At 46.2% G+C, this 22,990-nt stretch overlaps 1 protein-coding gene across 8 annotated transcripts in view; it reads right to left on the reverse strand.

Annotated features, from left to right (window-relative positions):
- Positions 1-17,406: 17,406 nt before the first annotated feature.
- DCTN1 (dynactin subunit 1) overlaps positions 17,407-22,990 on the reverse strand; it is a 30,377-nt gene continuing 24,793 nt past the window's right edge. For 4 of the 8 annotated variants that reach the window (XM_032178311.2, XM_032178310.2, XM_032178308.2 and 1 more), the window contains 11 exons: positions 22,698-22,859; positions 22,483-22,614; positions 22,131-22,256; positions 21,753-21,895; positions 21,312-21,478; positions 19,863-19,877; positions 19,543-19,676; positions 19,243-19,426; positions 18,895-18,974; positions 18,295-18,384; positions 17,407-17,887 (listed from right to left, as the gene is read on the reverse strand). In XM_032178311.2, coding sequence (XP_032034202.2) covers positions 17,750-17,887; positions 18,295-18,384; positions 18,895-18,974; positions 19,243-19,426; positions 19,543-19,676; positions 19,863-19,877; positions 21,312-21,478; positions 21,753-21,895; positions 22,131-22,256; positions 22,483-22,614; positions 22,698-22,859 — 1,371 coding nt within the window. In that variant the 3' untranslated portion in view covers positions 17,407-17,749. The remainder of the gene's footprint in view (positions 17,888-18,294; positions 18,385-18,894; positions 18,975-19,242; positions 19,427-19,542; positions 19,677-19,862; positions 19,878-21,311; positions 21,479-21,752; positions 21,896-22,130; positions 22,257-22,482; positions 22,615-22,697; positions 22,860-22,990) is intronic. The other 4 variants (XM_032178312.2, XM_032178309.2, XM_032178315.2 and 1 more) reach the window with 1 other exon arrangement.

The following is a 22,990-nucleotide window of genomic DNA, read 5'->3' on the forward strand; positions in this document are numbered from 1 at the left end:
TCTTTTCTTCATGGGCCTGAGATTCAGGAGAACATTCTGCATTCCACTGCCACACAGCTCTGCAAACCCCAAATCCTGACTCTCCGAAGAAGGATATGGGCAAGGAAAACAAAGAAGGCATTTGAACAAACCAAACCTTGCAAGAAAAACTTTGCATACTTAGTGATTTTTCTAGGTTTATCCTGACTTTTGGCCTCTTTTTTTATGAATTCCATTTTTGTTTAAGTGAAAAAGATATGGTGAGAGAGACATAGTGGAAAATGGGAAGTTTGGAGGAAGATGGGAAGGAAGAAGTCAGTGAGTAGGAAGTGAGAATCGGGAGTGGAGGGAGTGAGGGACGCAGTGCTGAGGGATGGGGAAGAGAAGCATGCCAGGAAGGCGCAGCGTCTCTCGGCACCCAGCATGGAGCCTGGTATATGCACACATTTCCCCTCACTGAACTCTCAACAGTCCAGTGGGGAGAGCATTCTCGTCCCCAACCTTACAGAGCTGGAAGAGAAGCTCAGAGACTTACCGACAGGAAGAAAAGTAGGAGCTGGAAGCCCCATTAAAAAAGCAACTCTGCCCCTCTTCTTCCAGTCTCTTCTGTGGCTTCTCTAAAGGTCTATCAGCCTCCTTATTTCAGGGTTGACCTTCTCTTTCAGATAGGAAATTAATCATCTGGTTGAATATCCTCACTTTCTTCCTAGATCACGTGGAGTTTTCCCTTAGTGGAAAAGCCTCATTCCTGGATCTAGAGCCTGCTGGTGGCAGACGTGTAAAAAACATGTTTCGGAGGCCATGCCCAAGCCAACACATTAACCCAACATTATAGTTTCTGTTAATAATCCATGGAATCAAAGACAGGCAAGATTAGGGAGATCAACAAATGCTGGGTCACGAGAGGCTTTCCTGGTTTTAGCACAGAAGATCTGTGACCCAGGAAACCCCTTAGTCCCAGGAAGATCAGCACAGCCTAGGCCAGAAACAGTTTCGGGCCTTAGGGAATTTCCAGCTGGTTGGGGATTCAACAAATTCAGAAGAGTGTGAGGCTCCAAAAAGAAGCACAAAGGGAGGGAAGGGTTCAGTGAAAGAAAAATCACCCTTGTTTGGAGGATTACTTTGTTCCACAAATGTTCATGGCTTACCTACCGGCCCCATGTGTTAAAGAAAAGCTTTGTGGAGAAAATGGCCTTGGAGATGCAGTGAAGGGGTAGGATAGGGGTAGGATTTAGAACAGCAGAACTACCAAGGGGTATCTGAGGCAGAGGGAAGAAGCCACAAAAAATAAAGACGTAACAGGTGGGAGAACATAGTGTAAATATCCTGAGAACTGGCGAGCAGTTTCCCTGGCACAGGGCAGGTTTGGGGAAATAAAGGTTTGGGCATGCGAAGATAGGCTGGGTATTCTATGGAGAGGTGTAAACATCAGCAAACATGTCTGAAGTGAAAGGAATGTGGAATGGGACTTGGTACAAGAATGGAATAATGGGCTTCAAGTGGATTGCAGCACAGGTGGAAAGACCAGTTGAGATGTTACTGCCAAGCATTCAAGTGAAACCCTTTGGTTTCTACCTACCAAGGTTTTGTTCAAATAATTTGGACATTTATTTCAGATACTTTAGGTTTGGGGTTTGTTTCTCACTTCACACAGGAATTTGAGGGTGAGCTTCGTCTGGTTTGGTGAGGGTATTGGAAGGTATGGGGCAGGGGCTGTCCCTCCAGGATGCACAAAGGGAACAGGTTTGCAGGCTCAGGAATCCTCCTAATGGAGGAAAGAGGGAGGAGGACCTGCCCTGGCAGCACTGTGCTTTCTTCCTCGTGTCTAGTGTCCACTGGGATTTGGCTGGTGCACTGCCTGTCTCCCTGTCCAGCCCTAATGCCTCGATAGCTGTTAACCAAAGCATGTTCCTTACTTATTTGAGAGGCTTTCTACCTTGCTAGAGAAAGGCAGCCATTTGAATGTTCTCTGTGAGCAAAGGGAAAGGCAGTGTGGCGGTGTGAGACCACAGCTTGAAGTCCCCTGATTGCCACCACCTGCCACAATATCCTGCTGCCACTCCCCAGTTCTGCTGTCTCTGAGCCTCAGTTTCCCACATGAACTAGGGGACTAAAGTGGGGATGGCAGATTTTCTCCCAGAAGGGAAAGTGCTAGGCATCAGGTCCAAAGAAGTATACTGTAAACCCTTCCTCTTATTCCAGCACTGCTTTGGAATGGTTTTTTTTTTTTTTTTTTTGGCATTAGATATTTTTCCTTTTTTCTTTTTTTTTTCAAGTTCTCTCATGAGGTTGCATACTTTACTTTTTTTCATTTAAAAAATGTAATTCCAGTTGGACTTAGGGAGGAAAGAGAAGTAAATGTAACAGTTCACTTTACCATCTTGAACGGGTTTTTTACTTAAGGTTGATTTAACTTGGTAATTGTGTTTTTTGTGAATTTCCTATTCATATCTATGTTTCTATTGATGTGTTTCTTTTTCCTATTTATTTATTTATTTTTGAGATGGAGTCTCACTCTATCAGCCAGGCTGGAGTGCACTGGCCACCATCTCAGCTCACTGTGACCTCTGCCCTTCAGGTTCAGGTGATTCTCATGCCTCAGCCTCCCAGGTAGCTGGGATTACAGGCGTGCACCATCATGTCAGGCTAATTTTTGTATTTTTAATAGAGACGGGGTTTCGCCATGTTGGCCAGGCCGGTCTCAAACTTCTGGCCTCAAGTGATCCACCTGCCTCAGCCTCCCAAAGTGCTGGAATTACAGGCATGAGCCACCATGCCCAGCTTCTTTTTCCTATTTATTTGTAAAAGTTACTTATATATGTTATAAATATTTTTCTTTTTCTTTGTTTTTAGAGAAAGGGTCTTGCTCTGTCACCCAGGCTGGAACACAGTGGCACGATCACAGCTCACTAAAACTTCAAACTCCTAGGCTCAAGCAATCCTCCCGCCTCGGCCTCCCAATTATAAATATTTTTCTGTTTGTCATTTGTCATTCAGTTTTGTTTGCAGTCTTTTTCTTACAGAAAGGTTTAATACGATGTGTGTGTGTGTGTGCATATTTTAATGAAGACAAATTTATCCATACTATCCTTTAAGGTTTCTAGTTTTGTTGTCAATCTTAGAAAAGTTTTAGCCATCCCCAAAATTTATATACAAAATAAATTTTCTTTATATAGAAAATCTGTATGTTCTAAATTTTCTTCCAGTTCTTTTCCGGTATTGCTTTGTATATTTAAATATTCAATCCATCTGGACTTTGGTATATGGTGTAATATGAGGATTTAACTTGTTTTTCCCAAGTGTTAAATCACCATTTGTAAAATTATGTACCCTGTACCCACCATCCTACACCCTCCTTCCCAAAGGGGCAGACTGAAATCCAGGCGAGGGGACCCATCCTGTTTGATCACATACTAATGTTTCTGTGTGCTTGAGTCTGTTCTCAGTCAACCATCCTGACAGTAGGCCCCTTGCCCAGTTTCCCTTTCTTACCACTCACTCATCCCTCAAACCACTGTGTTCTGATTTCTGCTCCTTACTGGTCACAGACATTTCTGTGGCAAAGCTCATCATCAGACTTCTAATGGCCAAGTGGACAATTAGACAGTGGACACTTTTCAGATCTTTGCTTGATAGACCTCTCTGTTACATCTGGTGTTATTGACGATTCTTTCCTCTTTTTTTTTTTTTCCTGTTTGCTCGGTATATTTTACAACTTGCGGGCCATTCGGTATGTGCATATTTATCTTTGTTAAATAAGGCCACGTTGTTTTCCAGAGTGGCTGTAGCACTTCACACACCTACCAGCAGTGTGTGTATCTAACTGGATTATTTAAGGATAAGAGTTGGGAGATCTGGGATGCTCTGGTTTTCTGCTCCCAGGCATGTGCTCAGTGTCCCCTTTGTGCTGTCACCCCACAGATCTCCCTCCTGTGAGCCTGAGTCCTGCTGCTGGCCTAAGTCAACCCCACCACTATCACTGCCAACTACCAGCACAAACCAAGAGACAGCTTTAAAGACTAACCTTCCCAAAACCCTGTTTTTGCATTTTGTTCCCTGTTCCAGAATTGCCAGTAGCTTCCCAATGCAGTCAAATACAGTCTGAACTCCTTGGATTGGCACTAATGGTGTTCTCCTGCCTGGCTTCCTCATTCCTTGCCAGCCTTAGTTCTCTCCCCGCTACACCCTCCTCCCCAAAGGGGCAGACTGGAATCCTGCCAAGGGGACCCATCCTGCTGATGAGGCTGTAAACCGGTACAGCAACTCTGCAAAAACAATGTGGCAATATTTAATAAAGATGAAAATACTCTTAAGGAATGACCAAGCAATTTAACTCCTTAGAGAAACTTTTGCATATGTGTGCCAAAGCACATGAACAAGGGAGGACATTTATATACCATGGTTTGGAGGTACCTGAACTCGGAAGCAACCCAAATGTCCACTGGTAGTGGAATGGGTACGTTCTGGTCTCTTCACCCTTCTTCACTCCCCTTGCCTCCTCACTGAACTTACACGGCATGTTAATTTTTCAGATAACATGTCTTCATTTAAAACAGGAGCCCAACTACCTACTTTCCAAAACAGAGAGCATTTTTTTCCACTGAAAAATGAATTTCCAATATCACTATGTTAATATGTATAAAAACTGGCCAGGCACAGTGGCTCACACCTGTAATCCCAGCACTTTGGGAGGCCAAGGCGGGTGGATCACAAGGTCAGGAGTTCAAGATCAGTCTGGCCAACATAGTGAAACCCCATCTCTACTAAAAATACAAAAAATTAGCCGGGGGTGGTGGTGTGAGCCTGTAACCCAGCTACTCGGGAGGCTGAGGCAGGACAATCACGTGAACCTGGGAGGTGGAGGTTGCAGTGAGCCGAGATCGCGTCATTGCACTCCAGCCTAGGCAACAGTGCGAGACTCTGTCTCAAAAAAAAAAAAAAGTATAAAAATTTTGTAAAATGGTGTGGTCATGTTTTATCATTTGTTAATCTAAGTGTTTCTTTTTGTGTTTTTAAAAATTCACTTCTTAAAATGTGTGTTTATATGTTTTAAAATTTAAATATATATCTAGGTTTTCAGTTCTACGTTGTCAAATGCATAGTCTATCCTTTGCTTTTTTGCTTTTTACAAAGGAGTACCAAGATGAGTTAAAAGTGATTTATCTCAGATTTTGTTCACTGAGGCTTAGAGTTTACTCCATGAGTTCATGAGGGTTCAGTTCCACCACATTGTTCCTTGCTCAATTGTTTGAGTAGGTCCTGATTACCTGCCAGATGGCCAGTCCTGGGCTGATCTTTTCTACTAAGATCAGAAGGGTCTCTTCTGGCAAGGCAAGCCTGGCTTGTACTCTCTGTGGAAACTTAACTAGCCATGGCTGCAGCTAGAGGGCCCAGCCAAGGATCTTTCCAAATCAAGTGCCTTTGGCTGTCAAATATGTAGGTAACTAAAACTCCAATCTCTGAGGGAGGACAGTCTGCCCTATCTGAACTCTCTTGTCTTCTAGAAAGAGTCAAATAGTAGTCTAAGCACTGGGGGAGAGTGAACACTTTTCTCCTCGTGTCTCTGTCAAGGGCAGGGAACACTAAACCATTAGTAATAATGTAGTTTTTAAAGTACATTGAATCAGCTAAGTTAACTGTTTAACCATAAGTTCACCATTCCTTTCTTTTTTGCATTCCATCTGTTATGCAAAAACCCCAATTTTTCATTGATATGAAATGAAAACGTAGAAATAACAGGCATGCCATGCCATCAAGAGACCAACCACTACCTCATCCAATATTTCACCCCTCTCCACTCCAATTGTTTTGATCTCTTTCAATGGGTGACTTCACAGAATTGAGATGCTAGGTCTCACCAAGATGGTGACTTTTATGGCCAGCTTCTCTGGGATGAGTAGGAATTAGCATTTCCTACAATTCCCAGATGATGCTGATGCTGTTAGTCAGGAAATCACTGTTCCAAACCCAACTAACAATTTACAGAAAATGGAGAAGACAGAGGAGCTTATTAACACCATGAGGATGCATTTTAAGAAAATCCAGATTCTGAGAAATAGTTCTTTCAACAAATAAATTATAAGGAAAAATCAAGCAAGAACGAACCTAGACTGCCTGTGAATGGCCACTGCATTTCAGCCTGGGCAATATAGCAAAGCCCTTCTCTGAAAGAGAGAAAGAGATGATGATGAGAAGGAGGAGGAGGTGATGTTTCTAAGCAAGAGACTGGACTGGAGGCCTCAATTTACTCCCAACATCATCTGGAGGTCACAAAGGGCAGAGCCAAGATGGCAGCCCAAGGCACAGTACAAACCTATCCTAGCTGGTGTCAATGTCTACTAGATTCTGCCCCAGGCCTCCAACAATGGCTACAGGCTGGAATGTGGATGAGCCTGCTTAGTTTTCAAAAGTGAAGACTGCCTATGTCAACTCAAGTATAAAATATCAAGAGAGCTCTTTGCTCGGGCACCAGTAGAACAACATGCTGACACTGCTGAGACAGTGAAAGATTACAGCTTCTACTTTGTAATGTGGTTCTAGGATGACACTGAGCAGGTATAGTGCTTTCATCGGCATTGGCTTCACAGATGAGGGTGATGCCTTTGACTTTGATATCTTCTGAAAAAGCACCTCAAATGGATAAAACAGGTATCTGAGATGGCCAAAGGATCTCTTGAAATGAACACTCATCCCAGGCTGGATCTAGGCTCTAAGGAAAGACAGACCATCAAGGTGAGTAATGGGAACATTACAACCAAGGAATGATGTGCTTCAGCCAGGTGCAGTGGCAAGCACCTGTAGTCCCAGCTGAGGGCTGAGGCAGGAGGATCACTTGAGCCCAGAAGTTGGGGACTGTAGTGTGTTATGACCATGCCTGTGAATGGCCACTGTACTCCAGCCTTGGCAACATAGCGAGGCCCTTCTCTAAAAGAGAGAAAGAGATGATGATGAGGAGGAGGAGGAGGAGGAGAAGGAGGAGGAGGAGGAGGAGGAGGAGAAGGAGGAGGAGGAGGAGGAGGAGACGTTTCTAAGCTCAGGACTGCAAGAGACTGGACTGGAGGCCTCAATTTACTCCCAACCCCATCTGGAGGCAAGTTACTCTTCCCCTCCATCCTCCAAGGATGTTGCCTCACCAGCTGTTCCAATTCTAATCATGGAGGGAGTGATGCAGATATCCTTTTAGGCTGTGATTCTTCTGCTCCTGTCACGACACCAGCACCAGCTGCAGTCTCTGTGAGCAACGACTTGGAGAGACTTTATAACCATTCTGTCCCAAACCTAGCATCAGAGCCATCCAACTGACTCCAGATCTGAATAGTACTGGCAAGACATCATGGACAGACTTGAAGAACAAAATGACCTCGAGAAAATGGGGCAGAAAATCACGTCTCTGAGGAAGAAAATGAAGAAGGAGCAAAGGGCAGATCTTGTAAAAGAAAGACTGTTTCCTAAAGAATTATGATGTCTGATGTATGGGTTTGGGGATTATCAGAACCCTTACACTGAGCCAATGGATATTCTTGAAGATCTTGTTATAGAGTTCATCAACGAAATTATGAACTTCCAATGCCAGTTAGAAGATCAGATCAAGTACAAGTTGATGATACTGTCTTCTTAATTTGAAAGGATCCAAGAAAGTTTGCTAGAGTTAAAAGACTTGGTTACTATGAATGAATAATTGAAATCAGCTACAAAAGCATCTGACAAAGTCAACTATAGATTTTGACACCTTTTGTACTTTCTGAAGCTCCATTATTTTCTGGGACAACCATATATAGTAACTAAATATTTCTACAGTAAGGTCCCAATATCTAACCATGTAAATGAAAGATGAAGAAACAAAGTTTTCATATTTTCAATTTTAGAATGAGACTTTAACGCCTGTATTTATATTACCATACTTGAATTATTCAGTTTTAATGACCACGTGTAAAGGACTTTGCAAACTGTGCAGTTCCTTCTGACTTTTGACTACCTAAATGATGAAACAACACAATATTTGTGTTGAGTGTTTGTGCCGCTGTAAGCTACACTATAGCTGTTTAATATGTGAAATCCAGATGGTACCTTTGACTCACCATAACTGAAACACAGCTGTGTCATGTATTCTTTAGTTTCTAGACAATATCAGACAAATTATTAAAGATAGTGAGCTGTTTTATGTTTCTCTTAAGTAGATATAGGAAAAGTCTCTTTTAAGAATGTTTGTATTAAAAGATAATTTGTTTTAATATCCTTTTCTTCAGATAGCAAGTGATTTTTTGGAGAAACTAAGTTTCATGTGAAGACTTCAGTGTCGGAAGGCTTTTCTTTTTTTTTTTTTTCTGAGACAGAGTCTCGCTCTGTCACCCAGACTGGAGTGCAGTGGTGCGATCTTGGCTCACTGCAAGCTCCACCTCCCAGGTTCCTGCCATTCTCTTGCCTCAGCCTCCGGAGTAGCTGGGACTACAGGCGCCCGCCACCACGCCCGGCCAATTTTTTGTCTTTTTAGTAGAGACCGGGTTTCACCGTGTTAGCCAGGATGGTCTTGATCTCCTGACCTTGTGATCCACCCGCCTCAGCCTCCCAAAGTGCTGGGATTACAGGCGTGAGCTACCATGCCTGGCCTGGAAGACTTTTTATTTTTATTTATTTATTTTTTGAAACAGAGTCTCATTCTGTCACCCAGACTGGAGTGCAGTGGTGGGATCTCAGATCACTGCAACCTCTGCCACCTGGGCTCAAGCAATTCTCCAGCCTCAGCCTCTCAAGTAGCTGGGACCACAGGCACAACCCACCACACCCAGCACATTTTTGTATTCTTTTGTAGAGATGGGGTTTCCCCATGTTGCCCAGGTTGGTCTTGTCTCAAACTTGTTGACTCAAGTGAGCCGCATGCCTTGGTCTCCCAAAGTGCTGGGATTACAGGCATGAGCCATCGTGCCCAGCCTTTGGAAGGCTTTTTAAATTTAAAAGCTTTGAGGTTTATCAATACTATTTGTCAAGTTTTTGGAGAATTTGTTTTCACAGATCAAAGCTTCTAAAAATAAATGCTTTTAGTAGTAGTTGGAATGGTGTTGCTTTAAAAGTTGGTGATAGAACAAGCATTTGGTATTAAACAAACAAGTATTGTTTTATCAAAATATTTGTTAGTACTATTCATTATGAAAATGAATTCTTATCTAAAACCATATGTGGCTATGGAAACCACTTTTGTAGTTCAGAATATACAGATTTTGTGTGCATTTAGCTATGTTACATGAAATCATCACTGCACTTAGCTTATAAGGATTGAACTTGCATTTAAAGGGATCAATGAATGCTACTGTTTGTGAAATGGAAAGTTTTGTGTGCCACTTAGAAACATTATCTATAAATCAGTACTTGGGAAAATTCCTTTTTTTTTTTTTTTTTTTTGAGACAGGGTCTTGCTCTTTTGCCCAGGCTGGAGTGCAGTGGCGCGATCTCGGCTAACTGCAAGCTCTACCTCCCAGGTTCACGCCATTCTCCTGCCTCAGCCTCCCGAGTAGCTGGGACTGACAGGTGCCCGCCACCACGCCGGGCTAATTTTTTTGTATTTTTAGTAGAGACGGGGTTTCACCGTGTTAGCCAGGATGGTCTCGATCTCCTGACCTCGTGATCTGTCCGCCTCGGCCTCCCAAAGTGCTGGGATTACAGGTGTGAGCCACTGCGCCTGGCTGGTACTTGGGAAAATTCTACTTTCTTAACCTATTGATACCAGGAATAATGTCTGAAAAATCAAACAGAAATAAAATGACCTTGGGAGCAGGAATCTTAAAGAGGCTAGAAACCCCTTCCCTTCCCAGAACTACAATTACTAAACAACCTTTTTCTTAGCTTCCCCATTATATTCAAGCTGATTTATGTCATTCCCCTTTGCAGTTACTTGCTGTGCAGCCAAGAGTGTCTGCCATCTCCTACTCACTAACAAGCCAGGAACTAATGGGTCTTACCATACCTGCAGCTGACTATGAGGAAACGACCTCTAACGTTGTAAAATTTTTCTCCACCTTTTAAATTCCATAACTTATTTCAGTCATCTCATGGCTCTCATGTACCCTTTGTGAAGTCCTATTTAGCAATTTCAGGGGACAAAAACACAAAACAAAACAAAAAAACCCTTGCTACTTCCTACTCCACTAAGCCAATTCTCTGAAAAATGGATAGACTTGCCTTCAGTGTTTATAGATCCAAAATTTTGATGGGTATGGAGAAATATCTCTTATATACCCTTCTTCACCACATCCAGTGCTGAGTGCAGCTCCACTGCCCTCGTGTGTTTACATGTCTCTTCCTATGATACAAAGGTGTTGGTAGCACCTCCATTCTTTTGTTTGTCAAAAAGTGCAACATCTTCAGCCACTGGGTGTGGCTTAGATGAAGGAAGTTCAAGGGGATGTTCTAAGTTACATTCTAGAAGTGTTTATTTTCTCCATCCAGTTGCTGCAACTGATGGAAGGCTTTGCTTTGTATTTGGCCCATTATTTAATCTAAAATTAAAAAGTTTAGAATTTAACCTGATTTGTGGAGCAGAGAGGTTGCAAGCACTTAACTCTCATTCAGTACCCATGTTGACTTGCTGCCTGGGTATCTGTCTGGCCACCTTTAATAGATAGGTTTTTTCAATCCATTAGCACCTCAGTAAAAATCTGCTACATCTTTCATCATTTGTAATGATGGAGAGTCACAGCTTCAGCCATTTAACAGGTTTCCCAAAGTGAAGGCTTTGATATCCATCACCTAGAGCAGCGGTCCCCCACCTTTTTGGCACCAGGGACTGATCATGAAAGACAATTTTCCCACGGAATGGGGAGGAGGGGGAGGATGGTTTTCAGATGAAACTGTTCTACCTCAGACCACCAGTTATTAGTTAGATCCTCACAAGGAGCCCACAAGACCCCTTGCATTGCAGTTCACAATAGGGTTCACACTTCTATGAGAATCTAATGCCACTGCTGATCTGACAGGAGGCAGAGCTCAGGCAGTAATGCTCCCTTGCCCGTTGCTCACCTCCTGCTGCGCAGCCAAGTTCCTAACAGGCCATGGACCCAGTACCAGTCCATAGCCCAGGGATTGGGGACCCCTGACCTACAGTACCTCAAAGCAAGTGACCCTCTCACCACTTTCCCTCTGCCCTGCTTTTTCTTATACATTGCTTGAAGAGAGCTCCCTTTTCTAGGTCAATGGGCATTATCTATTTGGTTTGTTAAGGGCAATCTGAGGAAGAAATAAGATGATACAACTTCTCTCCTTAGCACCTGTTTGGATGCTTACACTCTGAATGAAAGAAATTTTTTTTTTTTTTTGAGATGGAGTCTCACTCTTTCGCCCAGGCTGGAGTGCAGTGGTGCGATCTCGACTCACTGCAACCTCCACCTTCCGGGTTCAAGCGATTCTCCTGCCTCAGCCTCCTGAGTAGCTGAGATTACAGGCGCATGCCACCACGCCCAGCTAATTTTTGTATTTTTAGTAGAGATGGGGTTTCACCATGTTGGTCAGGCTGGTCTCAAACTCCTGACCTTGTGATCCGCCCACCTCAGCCTCCCAAAGGGTTGGGATTACAGGCATGAGCCACCACGCCCAGCCAGGAAATTCTATTTAGTTTCAAAATAAATTCTCTCTTCTTGACTTACATCTTTTCATCTTTTCCTAACTTTGAGTACATTTTTTTTTCATTGCACTCCCATTCCAGACAGCTCTATTCTTGCACAGCCATGGCAGGACATCTTTAAATTTTAATAGAAAATACTAAAAGGAAAATCTCTATAATCCCAGTGACTAAGTACTGGGAGCCTACGTTCTCAATCTTCCTCCATATTGTGTTATTTGCATTATCAAGGTGATAATGTTATGTATTTGAATAAGAAGAATGTATATAAAGCAAACACTGTATTAGTACAATAATTAGAAAATAGGGGGAAGGAGACTCAAAAGACATCTATTTGTAGTGTATTGTCTTTGTCTTAAATCTCATCCAAATAAACATACTGTAAAACAAAACAAAATGTTTATAAGACAACCAAGGTAACTTGAATGCTGGATAGTTGATGAATTAACTTTTCAGGTGTGATAATGGTATTGTAGTTTTCTTTTTTGAAGAGCTGTATCTTTTAGGGATACTAAAATACTTTTGGATGAAATAATAAGGTGATAAGATGTCTGAGATTTGCTTCAAAACCTTCTGGGAGAAGAAGGGAGAGGAAAGGGGATATAGATGAAAAGAGACGAACCATGAAATGAACATATATTGTATGTGTAAGTCATTGCACTCTCCTCTCATTTGTATGTTAAAATTTTCCATAATAAAAAGTAACAAAACACAGGGTGAGAGACATCTATTTACACTGGTACCCGTTATTTGAGCAAGAAGAGTCCAATTCCCACATCCAAATTCCCCAGCCTTCAGAAAAGGAATGTAGGCCAAACGTCCCAGGCTGCCCCTCTGAGGACCTCTGTCCCTGGGAGTAGTGATACCTGTTTCAGGTGGCACAGATGATAGAGATGGAGGGGGGCTAGATTAATGGTCATGCTACCCATACAAATAGAAAATCTGGCTACATGAAACAATAACCACAGAGAAGCAGGAGGGACCACTCACCCTCAGACTTAAGTGTTCTCTAGGTGCCCTCGGCCTACTTGACAGGGGCCAAGGTCACCTGTGCTATAAAACTTCCACAGTACCTGGGCTATAGAGCATACCTGTTCCTAATTCACTTTTTGCCTCATGGCTGTGTAGGGTAGACTCAGCTCTGGGGCCTTGTACATCCTTGTACATTCCCTAGAATTACCCAGCAGCCTATTTGGGTCTTTGGGTTGCCCCACCCCTGCTCCCCACTGAGGTAGAGCACTGAAAATGTGAACCAAACAGGTGAATGCAAATTGTGGGAGTGGCATGAGGGAGGTGCCATCACATTTAGACTCTCTCTCTCAGCCTTGGCCTGCTAAAAGGAGGAGAAAACAGTGCCTGGATGGTAGAAAATAAGACAGTAGCCACCCACAGAAACAAGCTGAAAGCTGGGGCACTAAGGGCTACCTATCCTTCTTTTTTTTTTTTTTTTTTGAGACGGAGTCTCACTCAGTTGCCAGGCTGGAGTGCAGTGGTGTGATCTCAACTCACTGCAACCTCCATCTCCTGGGGTTCAAGTGATTCTCCTGCCTTAGCCTCCCAAGTAGCTGGGACTACAGGCACACGCCACAACGCCCAGCTAATTTTTGTATTTTAGTAGAGACGGGGTTTCACCATGTTGGCCGGGATGGTCTCGATCTCTTGACCTCGTGATCCACCCACCTTGGCCTCCCAAAGTGCTGGGATTACAGGCGTGAGCCACCACGCCTGGCCAGGGCTACCAATCCTTTGGGGCTCAAAAGATGGTTACGTGTGTCACAGTGTACGTCTTGGGAATGTGCTTCTATTTCATTTCCTTTTCATTTGTTTAGTATCAGCCTCTCCCAGGTATCCTTTTTTAAGTGCCTGTATCAAGCATGCTACGTTATTTAATTTTCTCCCTGAAGATTACCTAAGAATATCACCTGAGGAAGGTGCTATTGACCTATTACAAATAGAAAAACTGAAGCTGAAAGGTTAAGCACCTTCCCCACGTTCAGACAGCTCAATAGTGGAAGAGATGAATATAAGCCCTATTCTTATTTCACAAAGCTGCCTCCATGCTGGGACAGGTAACGTTAACCCTAGGAAACTGCCCAAAACCCACCAAGAGAGAAGCTCCTAGGGAACAGAGTTGAGAATGTTCATATCCTGCCCCTGCCAACTGCTGGTCTGCTTGGTTTTGTCACACTGGCATTTCCGGCTTTGGATGAATCAAAGGTGGCTGTTACTATGCTATGCTCCATCCTTGGTACACAGAGCACCTCGCCAGGCCTCTCCCCCACCATCACATCCCCAGTTTCCAGAAATCATTCCCCTGGTCATCTGCCTGGCTATCCATTCTCCACAATCCCCATGAATGGATGCCACCCAGGACACGCAGTGAGCGTGAGCTGCTGTCTCCCCTTTCTTGCCACCACAACCCAGTTTGTTTCCTCTGTTTCATGGAGACTGCCCTGGCCAGCTCATCAGGCATCTCTGAATCACAATGGCCACTTCCCAGAACTTGATTGCGTCTGAGCTGCTCAATCTCTCTCCTCCCTTGGCTCTGTGACAATGCTTTCTACAGGGGCCCTCTGCTTGCAGTGGATACCCCTTCAGGCTGCAGGCTCTTTTCCAGGGCTCTACCTTCCCTTCCCTCTGAATACTCTCCTGAGGTAACTTGCTGCTTCAGATTCTCTCAGCCTCACCTGACTCCCAGGTCTCCAGCTGCTTGCTCTGTGCTGACTAACTCCCACAGGCCGGTGACCACATTCTGTTCCCCTTGCCATTGCAGGACTTAGATTAAATGCCATGCCTCAAGGCATGGGATCTGGCTTTCGCAGTGGCCAAGAAATATCATCCCAGCAAGAAAGTGGGGAGCTAACACTGGCTCCATGGCAAACTTTGAGCAGTAAAGCATGGGCAGGAAGCAGAACAGGTGAATTTCTCCTCCATCAATCCAAATTCAATGTTCTAGCCAGTCACGGTGTTTCTGTGTAGTCTATCCAGAGACCTCCAACATGGGCAAGTGACTAGCTGTCTTTGTGAGGCAGGAACCAACTCACTAACACTAACCTTTGATTTTCTTTTCCTCCTTTCCCTCACTCTCGCTGCTCTGAGACTTCACCCTCCAATAAAGGGCTAACACTAGCTTTGCCTCAGATTCGGTTTTGTTAGTAACTTGAATACAGACAGTAACCTCACACAAACCATGCCTTCAACCACCACTGACACACTCACAACTCACTCCCCAAACTCTATCTTCAATCTGGACATCTCTGCTGAGCTCCAGACCCAGCAGGTTCCAACTGCCAAATGGACATCTCTGCTTGTACATTCTCACAAGCACCTCAAACTCATGCCCAAAATAAAACTCATCTTCCTCCTCCTCAAATACGTACCCTTTACTTGTATTTGGCAGGATGCAGAGATGGAAGACACCCTAAAAGAACTCCTGTCTAAAGTGGGAGAGGAATTAACACTTAAAATAGAAACAGATGCTTACTGGCATAAAGTACCGTAGTAGGAGCACATACTGGAGAAGAAAAGCAAGCCTACTGTGTGCCAGCACAGTGCTTGATGCTTGCATGCACTATCTCATTTGACCTTCATAACAACCCTGTAAGATATCATTTTTCCATTCTGCAGGTAAGAAAACAGATCAGAGATTAGAAACCTTGCCAAAGTCACAAAGCAACTGAATCCAAGCACACCTGAAAAAAAGGTCTCTATCTTTTGCTGCCTCAAGAAGAGGAGCACCTAACAGGCCATAGGGATTGGAGACTTCCTGAGATGGCATTGCCAGAGCTATCTTAATAAATGGACAGGATGTCAGCTGAGGAATGGGGATGGGGTGGGGGCAGGGAGGTAGAGTGGAGGGAAGGAAGTAGATGGCATTCTAGGTGGTGGGAAGAGGCCTAAGAGAGCACAGGGTTGCAAGGAAACTGCAGGGGTTCACTAAAGCTGAACCACCTGGCACGTGGGGAGAGGCTAGAGAGGTGGACAGGACCCAAATCATTGATGGTCTCATGTGCCATTCTAGCGAATTTAAATTTTAAAATCTAGACACATAGAGGAACCATTTCAGGATCTTACGTAAATTTTAAATCTAGCTAAAGAAATCATTTCAGGATTTAAACTGGGGAGTGACATGGCCCAGTATGCATTTTGGAAAGGTCCTTCATATCGATGTGTAGAACTGGTTGAAGAGAGGCAATGGAGGTAGGGTAACCAGTTTAAAAACTGCTGAAGTGCCCAGAGCAAGAAGTTATTTATAGACAAAGTTTGTGGATGTAAAAAAGTGGACAAATTTGAGAGACAGTAATGAAGGACAAACTGAATAGGACTGGATAACTAAATTAGCTAAGGAGATCAAAGAAGGAGTCAAGGATATCCAGGTTTGTGGCTTGTCACATGTAGGACACAGAAGAGATGATTTCAGTTTTGGACATGCAGACTCTTAGATACCTGTGGGGCACTCACAGGGTGATAGCCAACAAATAATTGGGTGAATGAATTCGGCATTCAAGAGAGCAGCAGTTTAAGTAGTGAGAAACTGCCACCAAGGGAAAAGGATGGAACAAAAAGCCCCGTTCTCCTTTCAAAGTGCCACCAGAAGTTGCTTGGCTTCAGTGTCTTAACCACACCAATCAGAAGGCAGGTCAGCAGCTTGGGTAGAATCCAATCCCAAGGAAAGGACAGTGTGGTCTGTGATTTCCTTAGCCCTAGCAGAGCCCAATTTGGAGACATGAGGTGAAGACTCTCTGGTTCAAGACACAATAATAACCCTTCTCAACCAGTTCTGTGAGAATTAATCCTTCATATGTAATGCATTATATCCTATGCATCTAGAATGACACTGGTTGTGTACCATCATTGAGAGTATTGAGGAAAAGTCATCAAATCATTTTCTCTCGGAATCCCAGGTGAGAAGAGCCAAGGTACAGAGCAGGCATCCAAACGCCACAACCCACTGACCTCCCAGACAGTAGAGTCATTGAGAATATGGCCCCTGGGTGCCCACCTTCGAGCACCCCTCCCCCTGTCTGCCCTTCCCCTCAAGACAGAAAGCACAAGAGCAGAGGGTCTGGCTTAGTTTAGGCCTAGCACTCTGCAGGGCCAAGGGTCTCTTTCTGCATCTAGATCAGAGCCTTTTGGGAGTCTGAACTGGATTTCTCTCCCCAAGTGGGGAAAAAAGAGAATATAAAGGAGCTAGCCAACTAATCTAAACTGGGGCTAATATCTACAATGCTGGGGTGCTGTTTACCAGCCTAATGAGTCCCAACTCTGGAATTATTTTCAGCAGATCTGGGTCAAGACCAGAAATCTGTTACATTTTAAAAGAAACTCCCCAGGTGATACTAATTTATAGTGGGGTTTGGGAGTAGCTTTTGTACCTTCTATCCTTTACTAGTACGCCACTTTAGTTTTCCCTTATTTAGTAAATATTCCCTCTGAGAGGCCCCAGGTCTTATGGGAAGACTGGCCAGTACATCAGAAAATTGGCTGGGGTGGTGATCATATCATTACTCCAACTCCAAAAATTGGACTAAAGAGCAGTGGAAGCTACAGGAAGCAGAGGCAGGGTTGGCAGAGGCTACACCCTCCCAGCCCTCCTAACTCCATAAATGAACTTAGGTACTTAGTCCTAAGTCTAGCCCTTTCCTCCTTGGTTAGAGTAACTTACTGCACATGAATTTTAGAAACAGCATTCTGCTGGTCACCATGAAGAGGAGCCCTCAAATTTGATACAGCCAAAGCTTCCGCAGCATCGCTTCTCCTCCACTCCTGCTGTGAGCTTAATGGCCCAAGTCCCACTCTCAACACCACACAGGAAGCACTGAAGCAGAAGTTGCTTTAATCAAGGGGTGACGTCCTCAATCAAGGGGACCTCACTTAACCTTTGGTGGTGGGGTCTCAGCCTACCCCCCACAAGCCCTGAGGCCCCTCAGGAAGGAGGGAGCAGTTGAACAGCAAATTATGGCAGAGGCCAGGGAATGGGAGTGGGGGAACCCGGGTCAAGGTGAAGGGGCAGGACGCTGAAAGGGTGGGAGTGAAGCTGAACAGGGTAGGAAGAGCTTAACCCACATGTTTCTACCTGGGGGCTGGCTGAGGTGGCTGTGCATCGGGCAGAGCGGCACCAGAGGGCTGAGGGTCGAAGGGGACAGCAGGGGAAAGGAGTGCTTAGGAGATGAGGCGACTGTGAAGCTGGTGCAGCTGCTCCTGGGTCAGCACCAGCCGGTGTCGCTGTCCAAGACCAGCCGCACACGAGAAGGTCACTTTGCCCATGTAGACTGTGTCATCCTGCTGCTCCTCCTTGGCCTGGTGGTTGATGAGAAAAAGACTCTAGGTCAGGGGCTCACTTGAGCTGTGGGCCACTGAAGGGGTCCCTGAGCACTGAGACCAAGGCAGCTCCTGGGTGACTAGGGCTTCTGAGATCCTAGGCTATTGTGACCACATTTTTCAAATTAGAATGGGGATACATAATCTGACAAGGGAGTTTTGAGGCCCTCCTGGTGTCAAAAGTCACGGAAGGTGTTTAGGTGCTAAAATATTGGAATTTCAAAGCACTGTAAGGACTTCTGAGTTACTTGTAAGATTTGGCCAGATAACCCAAGGTATGCAGTTGTTAGACCTGAGACTCCAAAGGCCTCTTCCAATTCTGGAGGAGAGGGGGCCCACCTGAGCTCTCCACACTGTCCCATCCTCCACCCCATGCTCCCCCTCACCCTGAGGAAGGCTGATGAAGGGAAGGTGGCAAAGTCAGTGGGTACTGTGGCTCCGGGGCGCTGAGATACTGTCTCCTTGAGGACCTCATCCTAGGGAAGGGGAGAGGAAGACAAGGGTTCATTTATGGGACCCCCACAGGCTAGCACAAGACCACCTGGTTTCACAGAGACACTAATACCAAGGGGGCAGGGACTTAGTCCTCTATATAACCATACTTTTGCTCTCATCTCCAACCCCATCCCCACCCCAGCACTCCTCCTTACTTTGCAAGTCCTCATCCTGTAAGGCCCAACTCACATTCTACCACCCTTGGCAAGCCATGCCCAACCATTCTACCCCACAATGATCTCAGCTCTGATGGAAGCTAAAGCCTGAACCAGTCACTCTAAAGATTATCCTAGTTTATCCATTTTGTTATGAGAATCTGTCTTCTGTTTGCACTGAGACAGTGAGCTTCCAAGGCAAGAACCCTGCCTTTCCTTCCATCTCCTCCCCAACTGCTGTCTAGCATAGCGCTGGGCTCAGAGGAACTCCACAAGTGCCTGGCTCCACCAGTTTATGCTGTGAAGTGAGCTCTGCCTGGCAAACTCTGAGCTAACCTTGAGCTTCTCGATGGTGTCACTGAGGGATTTAAGCTGAGCCACTTGCTCCATAAGTTGGGCCGACGGGCTTTTGGCAGCTGTGGGGAGAGAAAGCTGGTGAGGCCCACCAAGGCGCAGGCAGGCAGGCAGTTGTACTGGATTAAGGGTTAGGGGTGCAGGTATGAGACTCTCTAACAGAACAAGTACTTGAGAGAGAGTGGGTGAATCAAACAAACTGAACAGTGAAGCCAAAGAACACTGCTGGGAAGAGCTTCTGTGGTGGGGGGACCACCTAAGCAGGGGCTAAATCCCTGGGCCAAGTGGAGGGGGCAGTTTTATTCATCTTGGGGGTTGGCAGGTACATACCAGGGCTGGTGCGAGTGATGTCTACTACATGCGTGTGTGTGCTCAATTGATTCAATGTCTCCAGCAGCTGGCTGGTCTTACGATACAGCACTCCAGCTGGTAACTCACTGCCAGGGCCCTCATGGGATAGCTTTGCGACATGCAGAGGGGGCAGGGATGCCAAGGATGCCTTCATCTGGGCTCCCTGTGGATGAAAAAAGAAGGGTAGTGGTAAGAGGTGCTAGGAGGCCCCTGTCATCTATCATCAATGGGGCAAATATGCTCCATCCCCCATCCCAGTCCTCCCCGTGGCTCCCTCACCTTGAGGATGCTATTCTCATGCTGGAGCTGGGAGATGTGCAGCCTCATGGCAGAGATCTGCTGAAGCAGCAGTGGTGAGTCCTTCACCAGCCCTGGGCCTGGCACAGACCCTGGAGCCTGCCCAGGGACGGCTCCTGTGGGGACCATAAAAAATGTCATCAGCCCCAAGTGGAAAGGATTGAAAATTGGGCTCCATTCCTACTTTTCCCCTTTCCTCATCCCTCCATCACCCACCTCCAGTCCTGGCTTCCCCCTCTACTCTGCTCCCTTAGCTCCAACTCCCACCAGCCTGGTAACCCCCAACCAGAGTGGGTCTCTACCTCGCTGCTGTTCTTCTGTGCTCGGGATAGCCCATGGGGGAGCAGGAAAAGAGGAGAGAGGAGTTAGGTGATTTGGGGGTTACGGAGACACACCAGAGGAATCTTGGACACAACCTGCAGGAAAACCCTTTTCCTAATCATCATACTTTCTCTAACAAGACCCTCTGCCACCTATCTTTGGGGACGAGCAGATATGTGTGAAAGAAAGACACCAAACAGGAGTGAGGCCACAAGACGGTACAATGTGTGAAGAACAGTGGCAAAGAGAGTGTGCACTGTACAAAGTACTTGGAACATGAGGCTGCTCCTGCCTCCCTGTCTCAGACGCCATCTCCAAGAAGGGCATGGAGAATGCTCCAGAGACCCCAATATGTCTGCACCCTTAGTGCTCACCAGCAGCAAAGCTTAAGTTGGGGATGCAAACACACTCCCTTGCTCCTAAGGATTCCCCATTGCTCTGAGGCAAAAGACCTTCTTTTCTGGTGGGAAGTTTCATAAATTCAGAACTATGTTTGTTTAAAGAGTGATAATGTTTGTTTCAAGAGTGCTAAAAACATCACAAAGTAGTAATCCTGGAAACTCTCTCCAAAGAACACAGAGCTGTCTGTACCACAAGAGCCTAAAGTCAAGACGGTTCTTGGTCACCTCCCAAGATCAAGGGGTGTCAGTGACAGAGACTTTGTCAAAGACTCTATGTAGGTGAGGTCAGCTGACAAGACCCGGGAGCAGCTCGGAAAGTCTGGAGGCCCTAAGGGTTTAATTCTAGGGCAAAAAGCCTGTCTTCTGGAGGTGAGAAGGGTAAGTGAGAAACTGGAGAGTAAACACAACAAACTATAGGGCAGAGGAGAACAAAGACAGCAGCAGCCACCTCCTGAGTCAGGAAACTGGGGAGGCTAGAACTGGTAACCAGAAAAACTCTAGGTGAGGAGCCCTGACTATACTGAGTGATTAGACAAAGGTCAAAACACAAGCCCCAAGTCAAACTGGGATAATTCAGCAGTGGAAGATATGACCACATCATAGAATGAAGCCACATGAACTCAGTGAGAAAACACAGTGTCCAAGCAGAGAAGCAATCAAGAGCAGGTATCGGGCAGGGCCGGATGCCCCAGGAGAGTCAGCCCAGCCTGCTGCTGGCTGACAACCCTCTGGGATATAGGGCTGGGCAGAAAGGTCAGATTACAGAGCCAGAAAGGACATTTACTAGAGACCAACTGTCATCATTATTCTGAGCCTCATTAACAATTTAGTAATGCCCTCCTTTGCCCAGAGAAACTCAGCACATATCTTCAGGGGAAGAGAAAACTTGGTGAAAACTGGCACAGAGTGAAACTGTGCAAGTATGTTCCTGGCTGAATACCTGGGGGTAAGGAGGGGGGGTGCAGAGGCCAAGGACAGGAGAGAAGGCAATCTCCTCTATGCTAGTGCTGCCTATTCCACAGTACTCACCACCAGCAATGCCAGAGACCAGAGTAGCAATGCCTGAAGGAGGAGGGCCCCGGAGCCCCTCAATCGTGCGCTTGGACTGGCTATTCAGCCGCTGCTTTAGTTCTGCCTTCTCTGCCTCCAGCTGGTCGATGTCAGCCTGGAGTGCATCCATCGTCTCCTCAAACTCTCTGTGAAAGAGAATCTGGGCTTTGGCAGTGTCCCTTCTCCAAAGCACCCCTTGACTATTCAGTCCTGAGAGGTCCTTGGAATAGCCCTGCCAGTGAGGAGCCAGGGCAGAGCAGCACAGGCTTAGGCTGGGGTGATGCAATGGGGTTGGCAGTGGGTAAAGAAAATGGGGAGTCTCACTATAAGAGAACCTGAGTGCGGGTATGGGTTAGGAGGCAGAGAGCTCCAGCAGTGGGGAGGATTAGAGGAAGCAAGGCCCCAGGGAAAGTGCCTGACTTCTCCTTCTTCCGCAGCAGTGCCTGGGTCTCCTCCAGCCGAGTCTGGACTTTCTCGATGCGCTCATCTGCATCCTTGGCAGCACTGTCCAACTTCTTCTCCAAGAGGCTCAGCCGCACATTGGCCTCACTTAGCTCCTCTCCCTGGACAAGGACAGAACTTCTAGATCCCTGACATCCTCCCCACAGTCCCTGGAAACTGGGGGCTAGACCATGAGATAGGAGGCTCCCTGAGGGCTCACTAGAGCTCCCATTGATTGCAGGCCCCACTTCTCCCCTTAACTCCCAAACCGTCTTGGTCCCGATCCCCAACACTCACTGCTTTCCTGAGTCCTACCAATTTCCTGGCCCCCAGATCCTGAGCCTACACTACCCTCACCTTAATCTTGAGTGACTTCTTCAACTCCTTAATAACTGTCTCTCGATCTTCGAGCTTCAAACCCAGGCCTTCAGCATCTGTGATCTCTGCACGAAGGGCAGCAGCCCGCAACTCAACTGGTGGAGGCTAAGGAATGGTTGGTGGGGGGTGGGAAAGTGAGGGTGGAGAGAAGAGATCATCAGTGTGCTCCTTTCAGAGAGATCCAGTTACAGGGAAAACCCTGCCTTCTAGGCAGGATGGCGCTCTCCAGATGCCTTCCTCCTGTCTCCCCATCCTCCCACAACTAGCAGTAGCTCTGCAAGTCTTACTCCTACAGGCCTCTGCAACTTCTCCAAGGAAATCTCCCACCCACCTTGCTGGGGGGCCGCTCTGCATCATACTCCCCCTCCTGCATGGCTGTGGCCAGCTTGTTCATGGTACTGATGAGGATGTTGCATGACTGGCGCAGACACTCATAGGGGCTGCTGGAGGGGATCCCATAGATCTGCAGGAGCCAAGGGCAGAAGTGAAAGCCCCACACTGGTCACTAACTCTCCCCACACCTTCTACCCAGCCATCCAGGCCCACCTGCTCGCTTGCTTTGAAAGCCAGTTCCTCCAGAGCAGCCACAGGTAGCCCCTCATTCTCTGCCAGCGGGGCAATGAGCTGGGCAGCAGCAGCTGCCACCTCCTGCAGCACAGCCACGACCCATGTCAAGTGTTTCCTGCAGTCTAGGAGCGTGTCAGATACCTGTGTGACAGGTCAGTTCAGGAGTCAACCCTGGGTTCAGCACCACAGTTTCCAGCTACCCCAAAACCATTTTTGTCCCCTAACCAGATCCAGATCTTCAAGTGCTATGCCCCTCCTGTTTCTATTCGGTT

Source organism: Hylobates moloch, unplaced genomic scaffold (assembly GCF_009828535.3).
Source record: "Hylobates moloch isolate HMO894 unplaced genomic scaffold, HMol_V3 SCAFFOLD_15, whole genome shotgun sequence".
Classification (NCBI taxonomy): domain Eukaryota; kingdom Metazoa; phylum Chordata; class Mammalia; order Primates; family Hylobatidae; genus Hylobates; species Hylobates moloch.